Here is a 13,881-nt window from a genome sequence, read left to right as displayed (position 1 = left end):
CGGGATAGAGGCGCAAGACAGGAGAGGGACCCCCCCCGGGCCCCGCCGCCGGCAAGCCAAGAGGTCAGACCTGAACGCTTAGAGCGGGCCCGCAGCTCCAGCATCCTCCAGCTCACATCGGCCATATGGGCCGCGGCCGCTGCCGCCGCCGCCATCCCCAGGAGGACCCGCGGCTCCCGCCGCTGCGCTCTGAGCAGAGCAGCGGCCGCCACCCCACTAGCGCCGCGCGGAAGGAGCCCGGCGGCGCGCTCCGCCTGTTACCCCAGCCAGCCGTAAACACGTTCGCGCAGCCCGTCACGCTGTTGTCGTAAAGTCGCCGGGTCAGTCCCGGAAGCGAGCTCGATATTGTGACGGGCCCGCCCGAGCGCTGCCGTAAGTGGTGCCGGCGGGGGCGGGGGGGCGCTGCGGCCGCCGCAGGATGGCGAGCCGCTGCCGCCCGCTCGGGCTCTGTCTGCTCCTGGCCCTGGCGAGGGCCGGCTGCGCCCTGCAGAATGTCACCGCCCAGCTGTTTGGGGCCGAGGCGTACGGGACGCTGGCGGCCTTCGGCGACTTCAACTCGGACAAGCAGACGGACCTGTTCGTGCTGCGAGGCGGTGAGTGCGGGCCGCGCCGCGCCGCCGGGGGCCCGCGCGGGTGCTCGGGGTTTCCTTCCCGCTGGTACAAGCGCCTGCCGGTGGAGTGGTTTCCTGGCTACGTGTTATGTTCTGCATGTCCCTGTTACAATATATTCTTGTAAAGCCGCGCGTTCTTCTTAGATACTTGTTTCCCATTCCTTGCATAGGGAAAGACCCTTTTTTCTCCCCCCCCCCCTGTAATTTTTAGCCTCTTTTCCTTTGGTGTATATTTTAAATTATAATGTTTAAGGTTCATATCTGAGTCCCAGTTTGCAGCATTACTGAAGGTGAGAATACTGAATAATAAAAATATTTTAAAGATCAAAATTGTCTTTGGTTTACTTCTGAGAGAATTTCTGTATGAAAAGAAATGCTTTCAGTTTGCATTGCACGGAACAAGACGTTTTACAAAGGACAAGAAGTGTTTTCTTTAAAGTTAAGTTCATGATTRTGAAATAAGTTAAAGACTTTGTTTTTCAATTCGCACTCGTAGCTTTATAAATGAGGGTAAACTAGCAAAACTTTAGAGGTAACCTTGATCCTTAAGTATCTTGATGCACAAACAGTTCCGGATTACCAAGGGGCTCTGGATTTAGTCATTTTTGAAACTGCAGTGTAATAATATAGGGAAAAGTGAAATGGTGTACAAGCTTACCTGTTTTCTGTGTGACAAGTGGGGAGACTCATGCTGTTTGCCTGTTTAACCCACCATCTTYTAGGTGTGTTTGAGACCTCTTCCAGTAGTGCAAGGCAGTGGTCGTTATTTCCTWCTCCACTTCATTGGGCAACGTTAGAAACTTTTGTGTCCTCACTTGGATTTTCAGACTGCAGATTTCATATCTGTTTACAATAAGAAAGATGTGTTTGTTTATATGGAAGCTGTTCTGTTTTTATCATCCTCCTTAGTAATTTTCTTATTCCACTGTTTTTGTTTTGAGCTGAGAAGACCAGAAGTGCAAACAGCATTTAAGACATAGTTGAATGGATTTACCTACGTAGTGGCATAGTAGTTTTGTTTTCTATTTTTCTAGTAATTCCCATTATTCTGTTTGGACTGCTGATGAGCACTGAACTGAAATTTTCGTAGATCTGTGTACAGTGACCGGAAGATCTCATTTCTAGGTGGTATAATTGACTTCCTGGAACCTTATCTGTGTAAGGTCTGTGCAAATTGAGATGGATTTACTTCTTCCTCATGATCACTACTTTACTGTGTGGGTGATAAAAAGACAAGTCAAAGTCAGTAGGTGAACTATATCTTTGTTATGAGAAACTTAGCCAGCCAGCAAGTTTCTTCGCCTTACTATGTGCCAGCTTTTTCAATCTTCTATGAATGTGTAGCATAGCTCTGGCTTTATTAGCTTGTCAGATGAGGCTGTGCTAGTCACCTTACTGTTGTGAAAGGGTTTGTTTTCATATATTCATTGCTCACATATTCTCCTTTGCAAATAAGTTCATGGCAATTACCTTCTTTTCATAATGAGGAGTTTGTATTTTTCTATTCCACAGCTATGAAATTTGCCACAGAATAGCGCTCCTCAAATCATTGTGGTAGCTCAGGTTATAAAATTATTTTCAATGAGGTAACCTAATTCTTACAGTTCAGGAAGCTCCAGCTGAGTTTTTTGGAGAATGCAACAAACATAAATAATCAAGGACTTGTAAAAGAAAATAATTTTTTTTAAGCTGTGAGCTATGGTTTTACTTTCAGAAGTAAGTGTATATGAATTGTGCTTTACTAAATGAAAATGTATTATAAAGTTCAGTTTACAAATTTTTTTGTTCCTCAAATTTCAACTCATTGTGTAACAGAATTTGTGGGCTTTTATTTAGATCTACCTGAAATAATTACATGAAATCAGCATATATCATTGACTCTAAGTGAGGAAATGCTTAGGGAAGTGGGTTACTTTTGTGAGYTTCACTTAAGGTGCTTCTGTCAGCAGACTTCGGAAAGCAAGCGTTAGTCTGAGTCAATATTGTAAGACTCAGAGCCTATAAGCTTTAGTTATGTGTATAGAACTAATACTTACTACTTTTCCACATGTAATGTTTTGTAATTCATTATAAAACATTTTATTTTAACAAGTATGGTAAAAATCAGAATGAGAAAGGTCTAACACTAAGCCTCAAAGGACCTTCTTGACATTAGCATGTCTTTAAGATTCATTTAGATTTCTAATGTTGTTCTGAAAAGGCACTCCTTTGCTTCCTTTTGAAGGAGGAAGAAGTGGTTGTGTGGGAAGTCTTTGAAGGTTTCAGCTATTGTCAGAAGCGACTATTAATAGCATAGCTTTTTAAATATTGTTTTCATATATAACCCATTTATGATCTTCGTCTTTAAGGGTTATTCATTAAGTCTTATTTGGTTTTGCAGGAAATGAATTGCTTATCTTTTTGGCAGACCAAAAGGAACCATACTTCAAGCCCAGAGTTAGGTTATCAATGAAGTAAGTAGTCACTTACGAAACAATGTAAGTTGTATTTTTTGTTGAAAGTACATCTTTGCAGTCAGTAAGAACATGACTAGAACTGTTTCTGTTGTATTTATTTGTTTGGCTATGTGGTTCAACTTGCTTTTAGAGCTCAAATTCTTTGACCAGAAAGTTTCCTGATTTGTAGCTGTACATTTTGTTTTACTTTGTTTAGACTTCTCATATGACAGAATTTTTGGAAAGGAGTTTTGTCATTCATATAATTAACTGGTAGGTATGACTTTAGCCTCTTCCTACCCCACTTTGTTTTTGTCCTCTAATTAATATTAAAAGTACCTATATCTTGGAAACTTCTTGCAGCTGACTTAGTGTGAGAATTTTATGTCCTAGTAAAGCAAACTAACACCTATATCTTAGGATAAATCTTCTTGGAAGGTAGCATTAGACTCCATTCCAAGATGTGTTTTCAGGGAAATTCTTGTAGTTTCTGTAGTTACTATTGGAGTACAACTGATAATTGCTTTAGCAATTAATAAATGCTACATGGCTTTAAAAATGAGATACAGCTGAAGAACGTCCGTTAGCTGAAGTGTAGGGTTAAAGATGTCATTCTTCCTTGGAGAAAGATGGAATTCCAAAGAATACTTGAGTGCATTTTAAACTTACTGCATTTTTGCAATAGTGGACTTTAAAAAGCATGATGAAGGAAAATACTATATTGAGCCAACTACTAATGATTAGGAAGAGCAGACTAGCCTTTAACACGAATGCTTTCAATATTCACTCATTTATACAATTACTTCTAATGTTTTAATTTTAGACCTCCAAGCACTGTAATAACCAGTGTAGTTCCTGGAGATTATGATGGTGATTCACAAATGGATGTCCTTCTCACTACCCAGACTCAAAATCATGGCAGAGATGAACTTTCAGTGTTTATTTTCTGGGGACACAACCAAACATTAGGTAAGTTGCTGAGACTACTTATTAATAAAGTTTAGTAGACTTTTAATACAAAGTATTTTCAAGAAGTTATAATTAATTTGACTGTGGTGATTGTTTTTTCCAGCTGAAGTAGTGGTTATGCAGCTTCATACTCATTTTGCTGTAAAAATATATTCAATAATTAATGTAAGAGAACAGAGCTAAAACTTGGTTTTATATTATGCAATAGACATAACCAAATGACATTACAGACTAGGAGTAGCCTACTAACACAAGAGCTACTTATTGTAGCTTCCACATTATGTTTACATCAGCTTCACAAAGATTATCAGAATATACCATCTCATCATAATTTAGTGCATGCTGAGAACCTGATGTGAAGTTTAGGCGTGATATTTTGAAAATTTATACATTAAACTTATCAACATTAATTTAATACTCTTATCACTGTTAAAAACAAAAACACTGGAGGCAGTGATGCACTGAAATAGTTTTTTGAGTAGGTTGCAGTCTCCATTCTTGAAAATTTTCAAGAATTTTATAAAAACACCTCCCAGCAGTGTTCAAGGTAGAGCTGATTCTGTCTTAGGGTGGGGTTGTGGGCTATTTGACTTTTTGAAGTCTTTTCTGTTTTCTGTTGACTTTGCTAGGAAAGGGTTTCAGGCAGGGTTTAGAGTTTGAAGAAGGACAGAAAAGCAAAAGATGATCTCAAGCTCATAAAAACTATTGAGAAACAGTCGCTATGATAAACAACAATGGCTTAAAATAGTTATAGGTGAGGCAAGTGATGGTATCAGATACCATTACTTGTGTTTTTATGCAGATATGAAACAAGCAACCTGGGAAAATACATTGGATCAAATGTTAAAAGAATAATAGCTGTAGTATTGGAAAGAATATGAAACATTTAGGTGAACTTATGCTCTCTTGCTTTTCAGTAAAGGAATGATGAGAGGCACAAATGTAAATATGTGGAGTATTTTCAGAGACATATTCAGATGTTTGGAGTATTTTAGACAGGAGTGACTTTCATAAAATAGTTGATATGTAGTAAGGTTAATGGGAAGGTATGTGGTACTCAGCTGAATAATGAAAGTGTGACAAATCAGGAGGAAGGTACTGACATACTTGGAAAGAAGATAAACTTAGTATGTGAGAGATGAAAGGAACTGGGACATTGTAAAAGGAGTTTGGGCCATGAGTAATAGTGAAGTCTACTTCTAATCTGTATTTCAAGCACATAGTATGTGTGGATAGAAATTTACAATGACAAAATGGTAAACAGAGGTTTCATATACAGTGTTACAAAATTATTCTAAGAAGTTCAGACTTGTATTATGTCTAAGTGACTGCAGTCATACATAGAAATATTTTTCATTAAGATCTATTTGGAATCATTTGTTGTAATCCTAGGTAGTGGAGAGAAGAAGTTTCAGAGTTTGAACTGTGACTCACGTTTACTATCTAAAATTAAAAGCTTAAATTTACATGGGACTTCAAGAAGTCATCTAATTGTTCGTGTTCAATGGTTGCTGATTTTTTGATCTTCAAATTAATAGTTGTAAATTAATAAAAGATTTATATTTAAGCTAAATATTCAAATGTTGTAAGATATTGGTAGTTTAATTGAGTGAATGTTTTCTATTTTCAGATTTTAACCATAAAGATGTGTTAAATAAGACATTTTATGATGAGCCTCTAATAATGGAGTAAGTATATTCTATCTCTTTAGAAAAAACATTTGTAACAGTGACTAATACCATCTTAGATGAATATATTTTAACACTAAAATCTTAAACAGTCCTTGTCTTATTATCTTTTAAGAAGGGGATGATTTGTAGGTAGAGATAACATTATTTGGTCTAACAAAAGATGAGACAGTATTTGGGTCATCTTTGCAAATATGGTATATTATACCATTCTGGCAACAGTAACAGAATGAGCTTTTAAATTTTTTAATTTCAATGCTCAGTGTTCTAGTCAGAAGAAGAACTGTTTAATTTTTTTATTTTGATTTGGTGCAAAACAAAAATTATTCCCTGTAAGACGTTTGTATTGTGATTTCAGTTTGTACTTATACCTTACATGCAATTCAGCTTTGTTAGTTACACTATTAAGCCTTCCTCAGGTTCCACTGATAATTTTCACACCTTATTCACCAAACTCCTGTTGCTTTGGGTGTGTGTAAACAAGACTATTTAAGATTCTTGGAATTGGAGAAAGCCTGGAAAACAGCTTGTCTGTGGTGGAAGGGTAGAGGAGGCAAGAAACCTGACTAAAAGAAGTTTTTTGATGAATTTTGCATTCTTAAATCTGAAAGAATCTTGAAGCAAAATGACCACAAGTGTTTTTCCTTTTAAGTAACATAACTGATGAGTACAGCAGGGAAATCAAATGCATAGTATAATTTAAGATATTCAAAGAAGCATACTGCTAACCACCCAGACAAGAGCCAAAGCTCAGAATAGAATGCACAGCTGAAAATTCTTCATTGCTTGGAGGGAAAAATGCTAACCAAATATATAGGGTGACTTAAGAATATTTATTTTTGACTCCTATAATAGATAAGGTTATATTGAAATTGTTTTGTATTTTCAGCTTCAATGGTGACTTGATTCCTGATGTCTTTGGTGTTACAAGAGATTCCAAAAAGCCACAGATATGGATAGGCAGGTAAGCTAAGGGATTATATGTTAGCATGAATTTCAATAACTTACTGATTCTTTTTGCATCCAGTTCTGTTGTTATTAAAAAGGCATAAGACTGTCATGTTTAACTGGAACTGTGCAAGCAYACGAAGTTTTTCCTCTTTTTCTATGTGTACCTTTAAACATTATGCGACACTCTGCAGCATTCTTTTACAGGGAAGTAAAAATTCCACAATAGCCAAGAAAACAAAAAACTTATTTGATATGAGAAATCTGTTTCCTGCAGCAGTTATCATCTCCTTTGTTAGTACACCATGGTACTTATTATTACAATCTTTATTGGGAGTTCTGTCATACTAAGTGCTGGAGAAAAATGTAAACTCAAGTTTTTAAGTAATGTCTAGAATTTCAACTACACTTAGGCTAACAAGAAGTGTAAGTCTGATGACTGGAAGAGAGAAGTTCTGGAGCAGGTCTTCCAATATAAGGAATGGAAAAAGAGAAATATTCTGTTTAAACAGTATTTGGGGTAAACTTGCAAATAATTTCAACTTTCATTTATCCAGGAAATGAGTTGTAACAGGAAGGTTAGATAACATGGAAAAGCAAAAGCATGGAATGTACAAAATAWAAGGGTGTTAACATATATATTAAGGAGAATATTTGGTATGCTAATGTGTAAAGAGTCTTCTGTAAAAATCAGGGGCAACTAAATTTGAATGCAAGTGCTTTTCTTTGCCTCATATCTTTTATAGATTAAGGAGTGAATCTTTGGCAGATAAAAGTTGACTAGAGTTTTACTTTACCTCCTTGCGTGCAGTAACAGTGAATTAGATTTTATGATTAAAATTCTTACTAGCTTTTGGTTTCTAGTATGGGACTACCCAGCAAATGCTGGGATTTAAAAATTAACCTTTTTTTAAAATGGGATATTGATTATAATGGTTAGTAAGAACTATACAAAGGATTATTTTTGTTTAACTGCTTTGAGTATGGCTGCTGAAATCAAAGCGCAACAAAATAATGGATCTCTATCCACTCAGAGGGACTAATCACTAAAATCAAACCAAAAATGCTGTGAAATATCTCAAGGTTTTGTTTCTCAATTAGCCAAGAATGTGCTCAGAATTAAAAAGAAATTTCTGCTCTCTTTTTAAGGTGCAAAATAAAGGATGAAAAGGAAACTACATTATTAACATGATCCAATAATAGATTCTCRAAGTAGCAGATATGAGCAGAAACAAAACATTAAGCTTGATAGAGAAATAAATATTGAAAAGGAAGAATAAGAGTAGGGTAACCATCTGTACATTTTCAGTATTCTGGGGTTGCAAGAGGGAAAAGATACAGATGAGCACAGAGGAAATTAGTTATCAATGTGTCAAAGGATTCACCTTTTGTTTTTCACATATCTTAAAAATACAGATTTCTTGTGCATCATAAGAGTGTGTCAGGAATTTCTCCTTTGTACTTTATTACCTAATTTCTCTTGAAGGCCAAATAATTAATCTCAACAAGCAGTGTGTTTTAAAATTGTTTTCCATAAAATGAAAGTGGTAAGGCATTAGACTAGGCAGTTTACTTTTATCGTTATAGTTTSAACTGGCTTAGTATGGTCATTGCCTCTTTTTTGCTTTATTGAAGCATTTAAAAATGTCTGTTTGCCTGGATTTATAAATGTTATTTTAGGGTCTTGCAACTGCTTTTTTTTTTTTTGCTCTGCCTTTTGATTTCGGAAGAAATTCTGCTAGGAGCATGTTGTACGAAAATTCTAACAGATTGAAGAAATAGAAAAGACATCACCTTAGGGAAAAATAGTGGTCTTTGCTAATGGAGAACATATAACAAGGAAAATACAGTAACATGTCAATATTAAAAACTGTGTGCATGACCAATGAAAGTAACTTTTATAACTTAATACTGGAACTTGTATTACATATTAAGTTTAGTTTTCTAAAGAGATTTAGTTCAACTCATATCACAGTTACGAGATAGATATTACAGCATAATTATGAAAGATTGGTTGATTTCAGTCAACAGCATTTTTTGCATTTGTAACTAAATTATTAAAAAAAAAWTTTAACATAGTTCCTCCCCAGAGCTGAAGGAAATAATCTTTTATGTTAGGTATTTTTAGCTAGCTATTGAACAATCAAGCTATATTTTCTCTGTGGTTTTTGTCCCTATGATGTAGATTAAAAAAGGAGAATTCTAGTAAGAGTCCACAGAAAGAAGTATCCAAAAGATTCAGGAATCAGAGCACAATTGCAAGTTGGGTAATAATTGTAAAAAAATGAATATCCTATGTTCTTATTTTTCTGATAGTATGAAATCTGTTTTCTTTTGACTTCTTGAACCATTCCCTTTTGGCTGATCATGAAATAAATTAATTGGGAAAATTAGGAACTGAGGACATGTTGTTCTACAGGATAATACCTTTAAATTAGCTGTTTCCTGTTTACTGATTTTTCTATGTGAAATGATTCAAGAGAAGTTTGAGTCTTCTAACTTAGTATTTTGGATCTTTTAAATGGAAATTGAAAGCAATGTATTGAATGTTACTTATCTTTAATGTGGAACCTTGTAATGCCATGTGTTTCAGCAAAAACCCAGATGTTGATGTGACAGCTGCTTAGGGTTCATGTAATCAATACTTATATTTATTTTAAAAGAGAGAATGTGTGCATTTCCACGTAGCTGTTTTTTAACAGTTCTGTCAAAAGAGTTCTACTAGTACTGGAGAAGTCAGTCCGATGATTACTGTGTTTCTATGACAACAGTGCATTGTTGGCTTCCACCTTGCATCTCCATGGCCCCTAAGAAATGTTATTTGAGGCAGAGGATTTTGGGGGTCTTTTTCTATCATTTGATATCAGTCTGATACAGTGAGTTTAAAAAAAACTATACCCTTTTTTCCCAAATGGATATTTTYTTTTATAATAGTTCTTTTGCAATAAAGGTCTATTCTTTTCCCCAGAGGTCATTTGGAAGTGAAGTAGGGAAAATATTATAAATATTTTAATATCATTTAAATATGTAATTGGAAACTATACCTTTCTATACCTTTCTTGGCAATATATTTTTTGTCATTCTGTATTTAAATTTTATCATCATGACTTTTATATAAATCTAGTGGCTTATGGAACAGGGCCTGCAGATTCTTCATGGGTGTTCCTGAAAGCATGGTAACCTTGCAGTGATCATACAGCGAATATATTTATCTTTTTCTTTCTTTTTTTTCTTTATGGTAACCTTGCAGTGATCATACAGCGAATATATTTATCTTTTTCTTTCTTTTTTTTCTTTTTTTTTTTTTAAGATAAAGGCAAAAGTTTTGGAAGGCTTTGTTTCATTTTTGCTGAAGAAATCTTTTTAGCAGTATTTTAAAAACACAAACAAATACATAATTATTCCCTCAAAGTAGACAATTAGGAAACTACAAATTTCTCGAACAGTTGCATCCTTCATTAACTAGCTGTCTGTTAGACAATTTGGTATGCTTACTCCAAAGAGATTATTACAACATAATATCCTTATCTCGGAAAGCTCTCCTTTCTGGCTGAAGTAAGAGAATGGAAGCACAACCTTTTCTTTTTCTTTTTCTTTTCTTTTCTTTCTTTCTTTTTTTTTTTTTAGGACATATTTATTTCTTTGAATTCAAAAATTCAAAAGCTGCTGCTGATAAATACAGCTCTTCCTCTTTTGAGCTGCCTCATTAATTAGAAATGATACTGTTTACTTACCTTGGGAAACCTTGTCACTTGTTCTGGCTCACTGTTGTTCTCTTCGGATGGGGTAATGTATTGGCGGCTTTTATGTAGATCTGAACTAGATTATAATATTATCTTTCTGTAGAACTGTAACTAGGATGGCTTCAGCTTCTTTCATGTAACTGGTAAGATACAGCATTTTGTAAGGTTAACAGTTGTCCCTTTTTTCATGTAGGTGTCTTGAAAAATGAGATTTTTTTCATAAGCAGAGTTCAAAAGGGGATAGCAAGGACAAATGTTACAGGCCTGTGAGTGAACATTATGATGGAAGGGAGCATAAGGAATACTCTCCCCAGCTGTCAAAGTAAATCATTGAGCTAAAATATACTATTGGTCTGAGATAAGAATATCCAGATTTTTTTTATATGTATCTTGTAAATAAATATAATAATAAACATTTGTTGGTTGGTTCGTTCATTTGCTGTACTGAAGTATTCTGAACTTGGAAATGGACTTGCTTGTATCAGTTGCTTTAAAATCTATTCCTTTAACTGTGAGCAGTGATAGGGACTGTTAGAAAAGCAGTCCAACCAGCATGCTTCAGCATCTTACTGAGCTTTCTCAAAACTGTTAAGAGTAAGAAGAGCTGTTTATCACAAGGCTCAGCATGCCATGTCTCCGACAACTGAGAGGAAAAGCACACTCTATATTCTGTTTTTAAGCATTTTTCATCATTAATTATACCATCATTCTGAATGTCCATGTATTAGTAAGTAAATATAGCAATTTTCCAAAGAATTTGCTGAAGCATAGTTGTTTTTAAACCAAATGATGTTTGGAAACTACTACATTAGAAAAGGAGCTTAGTATAATTACTAGGTGTCTTTAAAGTACATATTCAGCTGACGAATACAGGAAGTATGTATTTATGTTTACTTATGACTAAACCTATGATTACAAGCAACTAAATGTCAGGCTAATTAATGTGTTACTATTGTGGTAATTATGACCAGTAATTAGAGTTGCATGAAATTTTGAACTATTGCTCTATGATAATAAGACATTTTTGGTTTATGGAAAAAAATACTTTTTTTGTATGTCCCATACATATTTCTGCATAACAACATTTCACTACATTTTTAAATTAAATTGTCTGAATTTGATAATGATTATTAAGACTCTCCATATAGCTTGTAAATATTATTTAATTTTTTAATATAAAAACTGAATTTGAAGAACATAAGAGGTTGTGACCTAAGTGAAGTTACTGAAAGGCATATAATGTATCTTTGTCAGCAAAAGGTTTCCATTTTCTCTCATTATGATCATCTCTGAAATATTATAGTAAATACTACATTTGTAACACTACTTTGCAATAGTAATAATTTCTTTGATAATATTACAGTTAAAATTGATAAAATTTTAAACAGGTTTTAAATTTTCAGGAAAATATGGTGAAGGCTTGCTGATTTTTATGGATTTTTAGGCAGAACTTATAGCTGGATGCAGGAGCATTTGTAAAACTTGTATCACCTGTCTGGTGAATCACACAGTCTATAGTCTCCTACAGTGAGCAGGAGGGGTTATGTGTTTGTGACTTAAAGTCTATCAGCTGCTTTACATAGCATATGATTATGTCAATTTTTATTCATCTTTATTAATCTTAAAGTAGACTTCAAAATGTAGTAGAAAAAAATCTGCTTTGGTAAAGGAGTGGGGACAATATTTGAACATTTACAGTTGAAGTCCAGGCACTAAATTTTGCTTCCTTATGGGTGGTAGTTCTTTTCTGGGTAAAAAAAGTTCCTTCAGACAGTTAATAGAAACCAGCTGAAATCTCTTTCATAGAGATCATCCTTTGCAAAAACCTCTCAAACAGTCTAGTGACTCAGAATATTGTGAACTACACACTAATTTTAACTTTGTTTTAGGAGAGCATGATTTATATTCAGTTTTATGTTAAGTTCCCTGCCCCCCCCTTTTTCTTTTTAATGAACCTATATTATCATGGTTAACAGTCCTTATCCATTGATGAGATGCATTGCTTTTTCTTTCTGTCTTGTAGGAACTTTTCATGGCATCCTGCATTGGACACTCAAAGTAAAATGTATATACCACACTCTCATGCATTTATAGATCTGAATAATGACTTTACTGCTGGTAAGTCAAAAAAATATTATGCTTAACTGCTATGACGATACTAGTCATGGTTTTTTAGTCTACTGTATCTTCAGTCTATTAACTTCCTAATAATATGTCATAAATATATAAAATAATGCATTATTTATAATTTCCTTCTAATATTTTAGCCAATTTCAGTATGATTTTTTTTAAAAAAAATGGTTCTACAACATTGTGTTCGTTAATTAAATGACTTTACTACTTTGAACTTTAATCAATATCTACAATTTGGATTGTTCTCAGTTTTTCGAAAATGATTGCCACATTGAATAAGCTAATAAAGTCTTCTACTTCTTGATGGTAATTTCATCGAAACTAATGCTTGTTCTGATTCATTTTATGTTCACCATCAAAGCTSCATTTCCCAATTTTTAGTGATGCTGTACTGTAGTATTCAGACTCTGCAGCTGAAGCAGATCAGATAATGCATTTTCTTTTGTCTCGATTCTGAAAATTGGTTCATTCAAAAGAGTTTTTAAAACAGTGGACTTCACTCATGATTTTTTTGATTAAAAACTTCAATATGACTTTATTCGTTCCATTTTGTTGTAGTTTATTTTACCAGTGGTTGAGAAAATTACGTGTGATACTTCTGTTCTTATATTCCCATTGCTAAATGAGCAATCCTGTAACTAAATTATAAGTCAGTATTTTACAGATACAAATATGGGAAACAACTTTTCTTATGGTAGATAGACAGCTTTTTTTGATGTACCATGCAATGCAATTTAGCCTTGGTTACCATAATGAATATATTTATCACATATACACAGTTTATACCTCAAGGCATATTTAATATTATGCTAAACTTCATTTCACATAGTAAATGAATTCTGTAGTGCTATGTCTTCTGCTAGATGCATTATATATGTTAATTCATATATGGTAATTTTGGAAAGTTTTTCTTTTTTTTCCTATTTAATAGCATGGAATTGAGAGAGGGAAGAGCCTGTAAGTTTATTAATTCATTTGCTGTAAAATGTTAGGGATTAAATCAATTGTTCTAGTGCATARTCAAACCTTAATTTTCAGTTCTGGCAAATTGTTGCATGAAGCTGTCAAATGGAAATTCAAACTGGAAAATTAAATACATGATCGCTTACCATAATCAGTGTCATGTAATAACCAATTCTAAAACACTTAGCTGTATAATCCTTTGGAATTTTGTTTTAGTGGAATGGGCAGAGTAGATGTGCCTTTAAGGTAACTTTTTAAGATGAATATATTGAAATTTAAACTCACAGATAAAGGTAGATACTCTAAGCTGTGTATGTAGTTAATCAGAAATTGATCAAAAATAGGAACAAATTTGGGGAGTGTGCATAAATCTCTATGAGAGATAGTTAAT

At 34.4% G+C, this 13,881-nt stretch overlaps 2 protein-coding genes across 6 annotated transcripts in view; one reads left to right on the top strand and one right to left on the bottom strand.

The window, feature by feature from the left end:
• Positions 1-258, bottom strand: part of PHKB (phosphorylase kinase regulatory subunit beta) — a 93,264-nt gene extending 93,006 nt beyond the window's left edge. For 2 of the 4 annotated variants that reach the window (XM_085303816.1, XM_085303813.1), the window contains exon 1: positions 71-258. In XM_085303816.1, coding sequence (XP_085159942.1) covers positions 71-155 — 85 coding nt within the window. In that variant the 5' untranslated portion in view covers positions 156-258. The remainder of the gene's footprint in view (positions 1-70) is intronic. The other 2 variants (XM_085303815.1, XM_085303814.1) reach the window with 2 other exon arrangements.
• A 98-nt stretch (positions 259-356) lies between these two features.
• ITFG1 (integrin alpha FG-GAP repeat containing 1) overlaps positions 357-13,881 on the top strand; it is a 99,073-nt gene continuing 85,548 nt past the window's right edge. Inside the window, exons 1-6 of one of the 2 annotated variants that reach the window (XM_085303817.1) lie at positions 357-593; positions 2,992-3,064; positions 3,870-4,015; positions 5,646-5,703; positions 6,593-6,667; positions 12,418-12,512. In XM_085303817.1, coding sequence (XP_085159943.1) covers positions 419-593; positions 2,992-3,064; positions 3,870-4,015; positions 5,646-5,703; positions 6,593-6,667; positions 12,418-12,512 — 622 coding nt within the window. In that variant the 5' untranslated portion in view covers positions 357-418. Of the gene's footprint in view, positions 594-1,723; positions 1,775-2,991; positions 3,065-3,869; positions 4,016-5,645; positions 5,704-6,592; positions 6,668-12,417; positions 12,513-13,881 lie in introns of those variants that run through there. The other variant, XM_085303818.1, reaches the window with a different exon arrangement.

Source organism: Rhea americana, unplaced genomic scaffold (assembly GCF_003343005.1).
Source record: "Rhea americana isolate MKP2758 unplaced genomic scaffold, rheAme1 scaffold_20, whole genome shotgun sequence".
NCBI classification, from domain to species: Eukaryota; Metazoa; Chordata; class Aves; order Rheiformes; family Rheidae; genus Rhea; species Rhea americana.
This window is presented reverse-complemented; position numbering and strand designations above follow the sequence as displayed.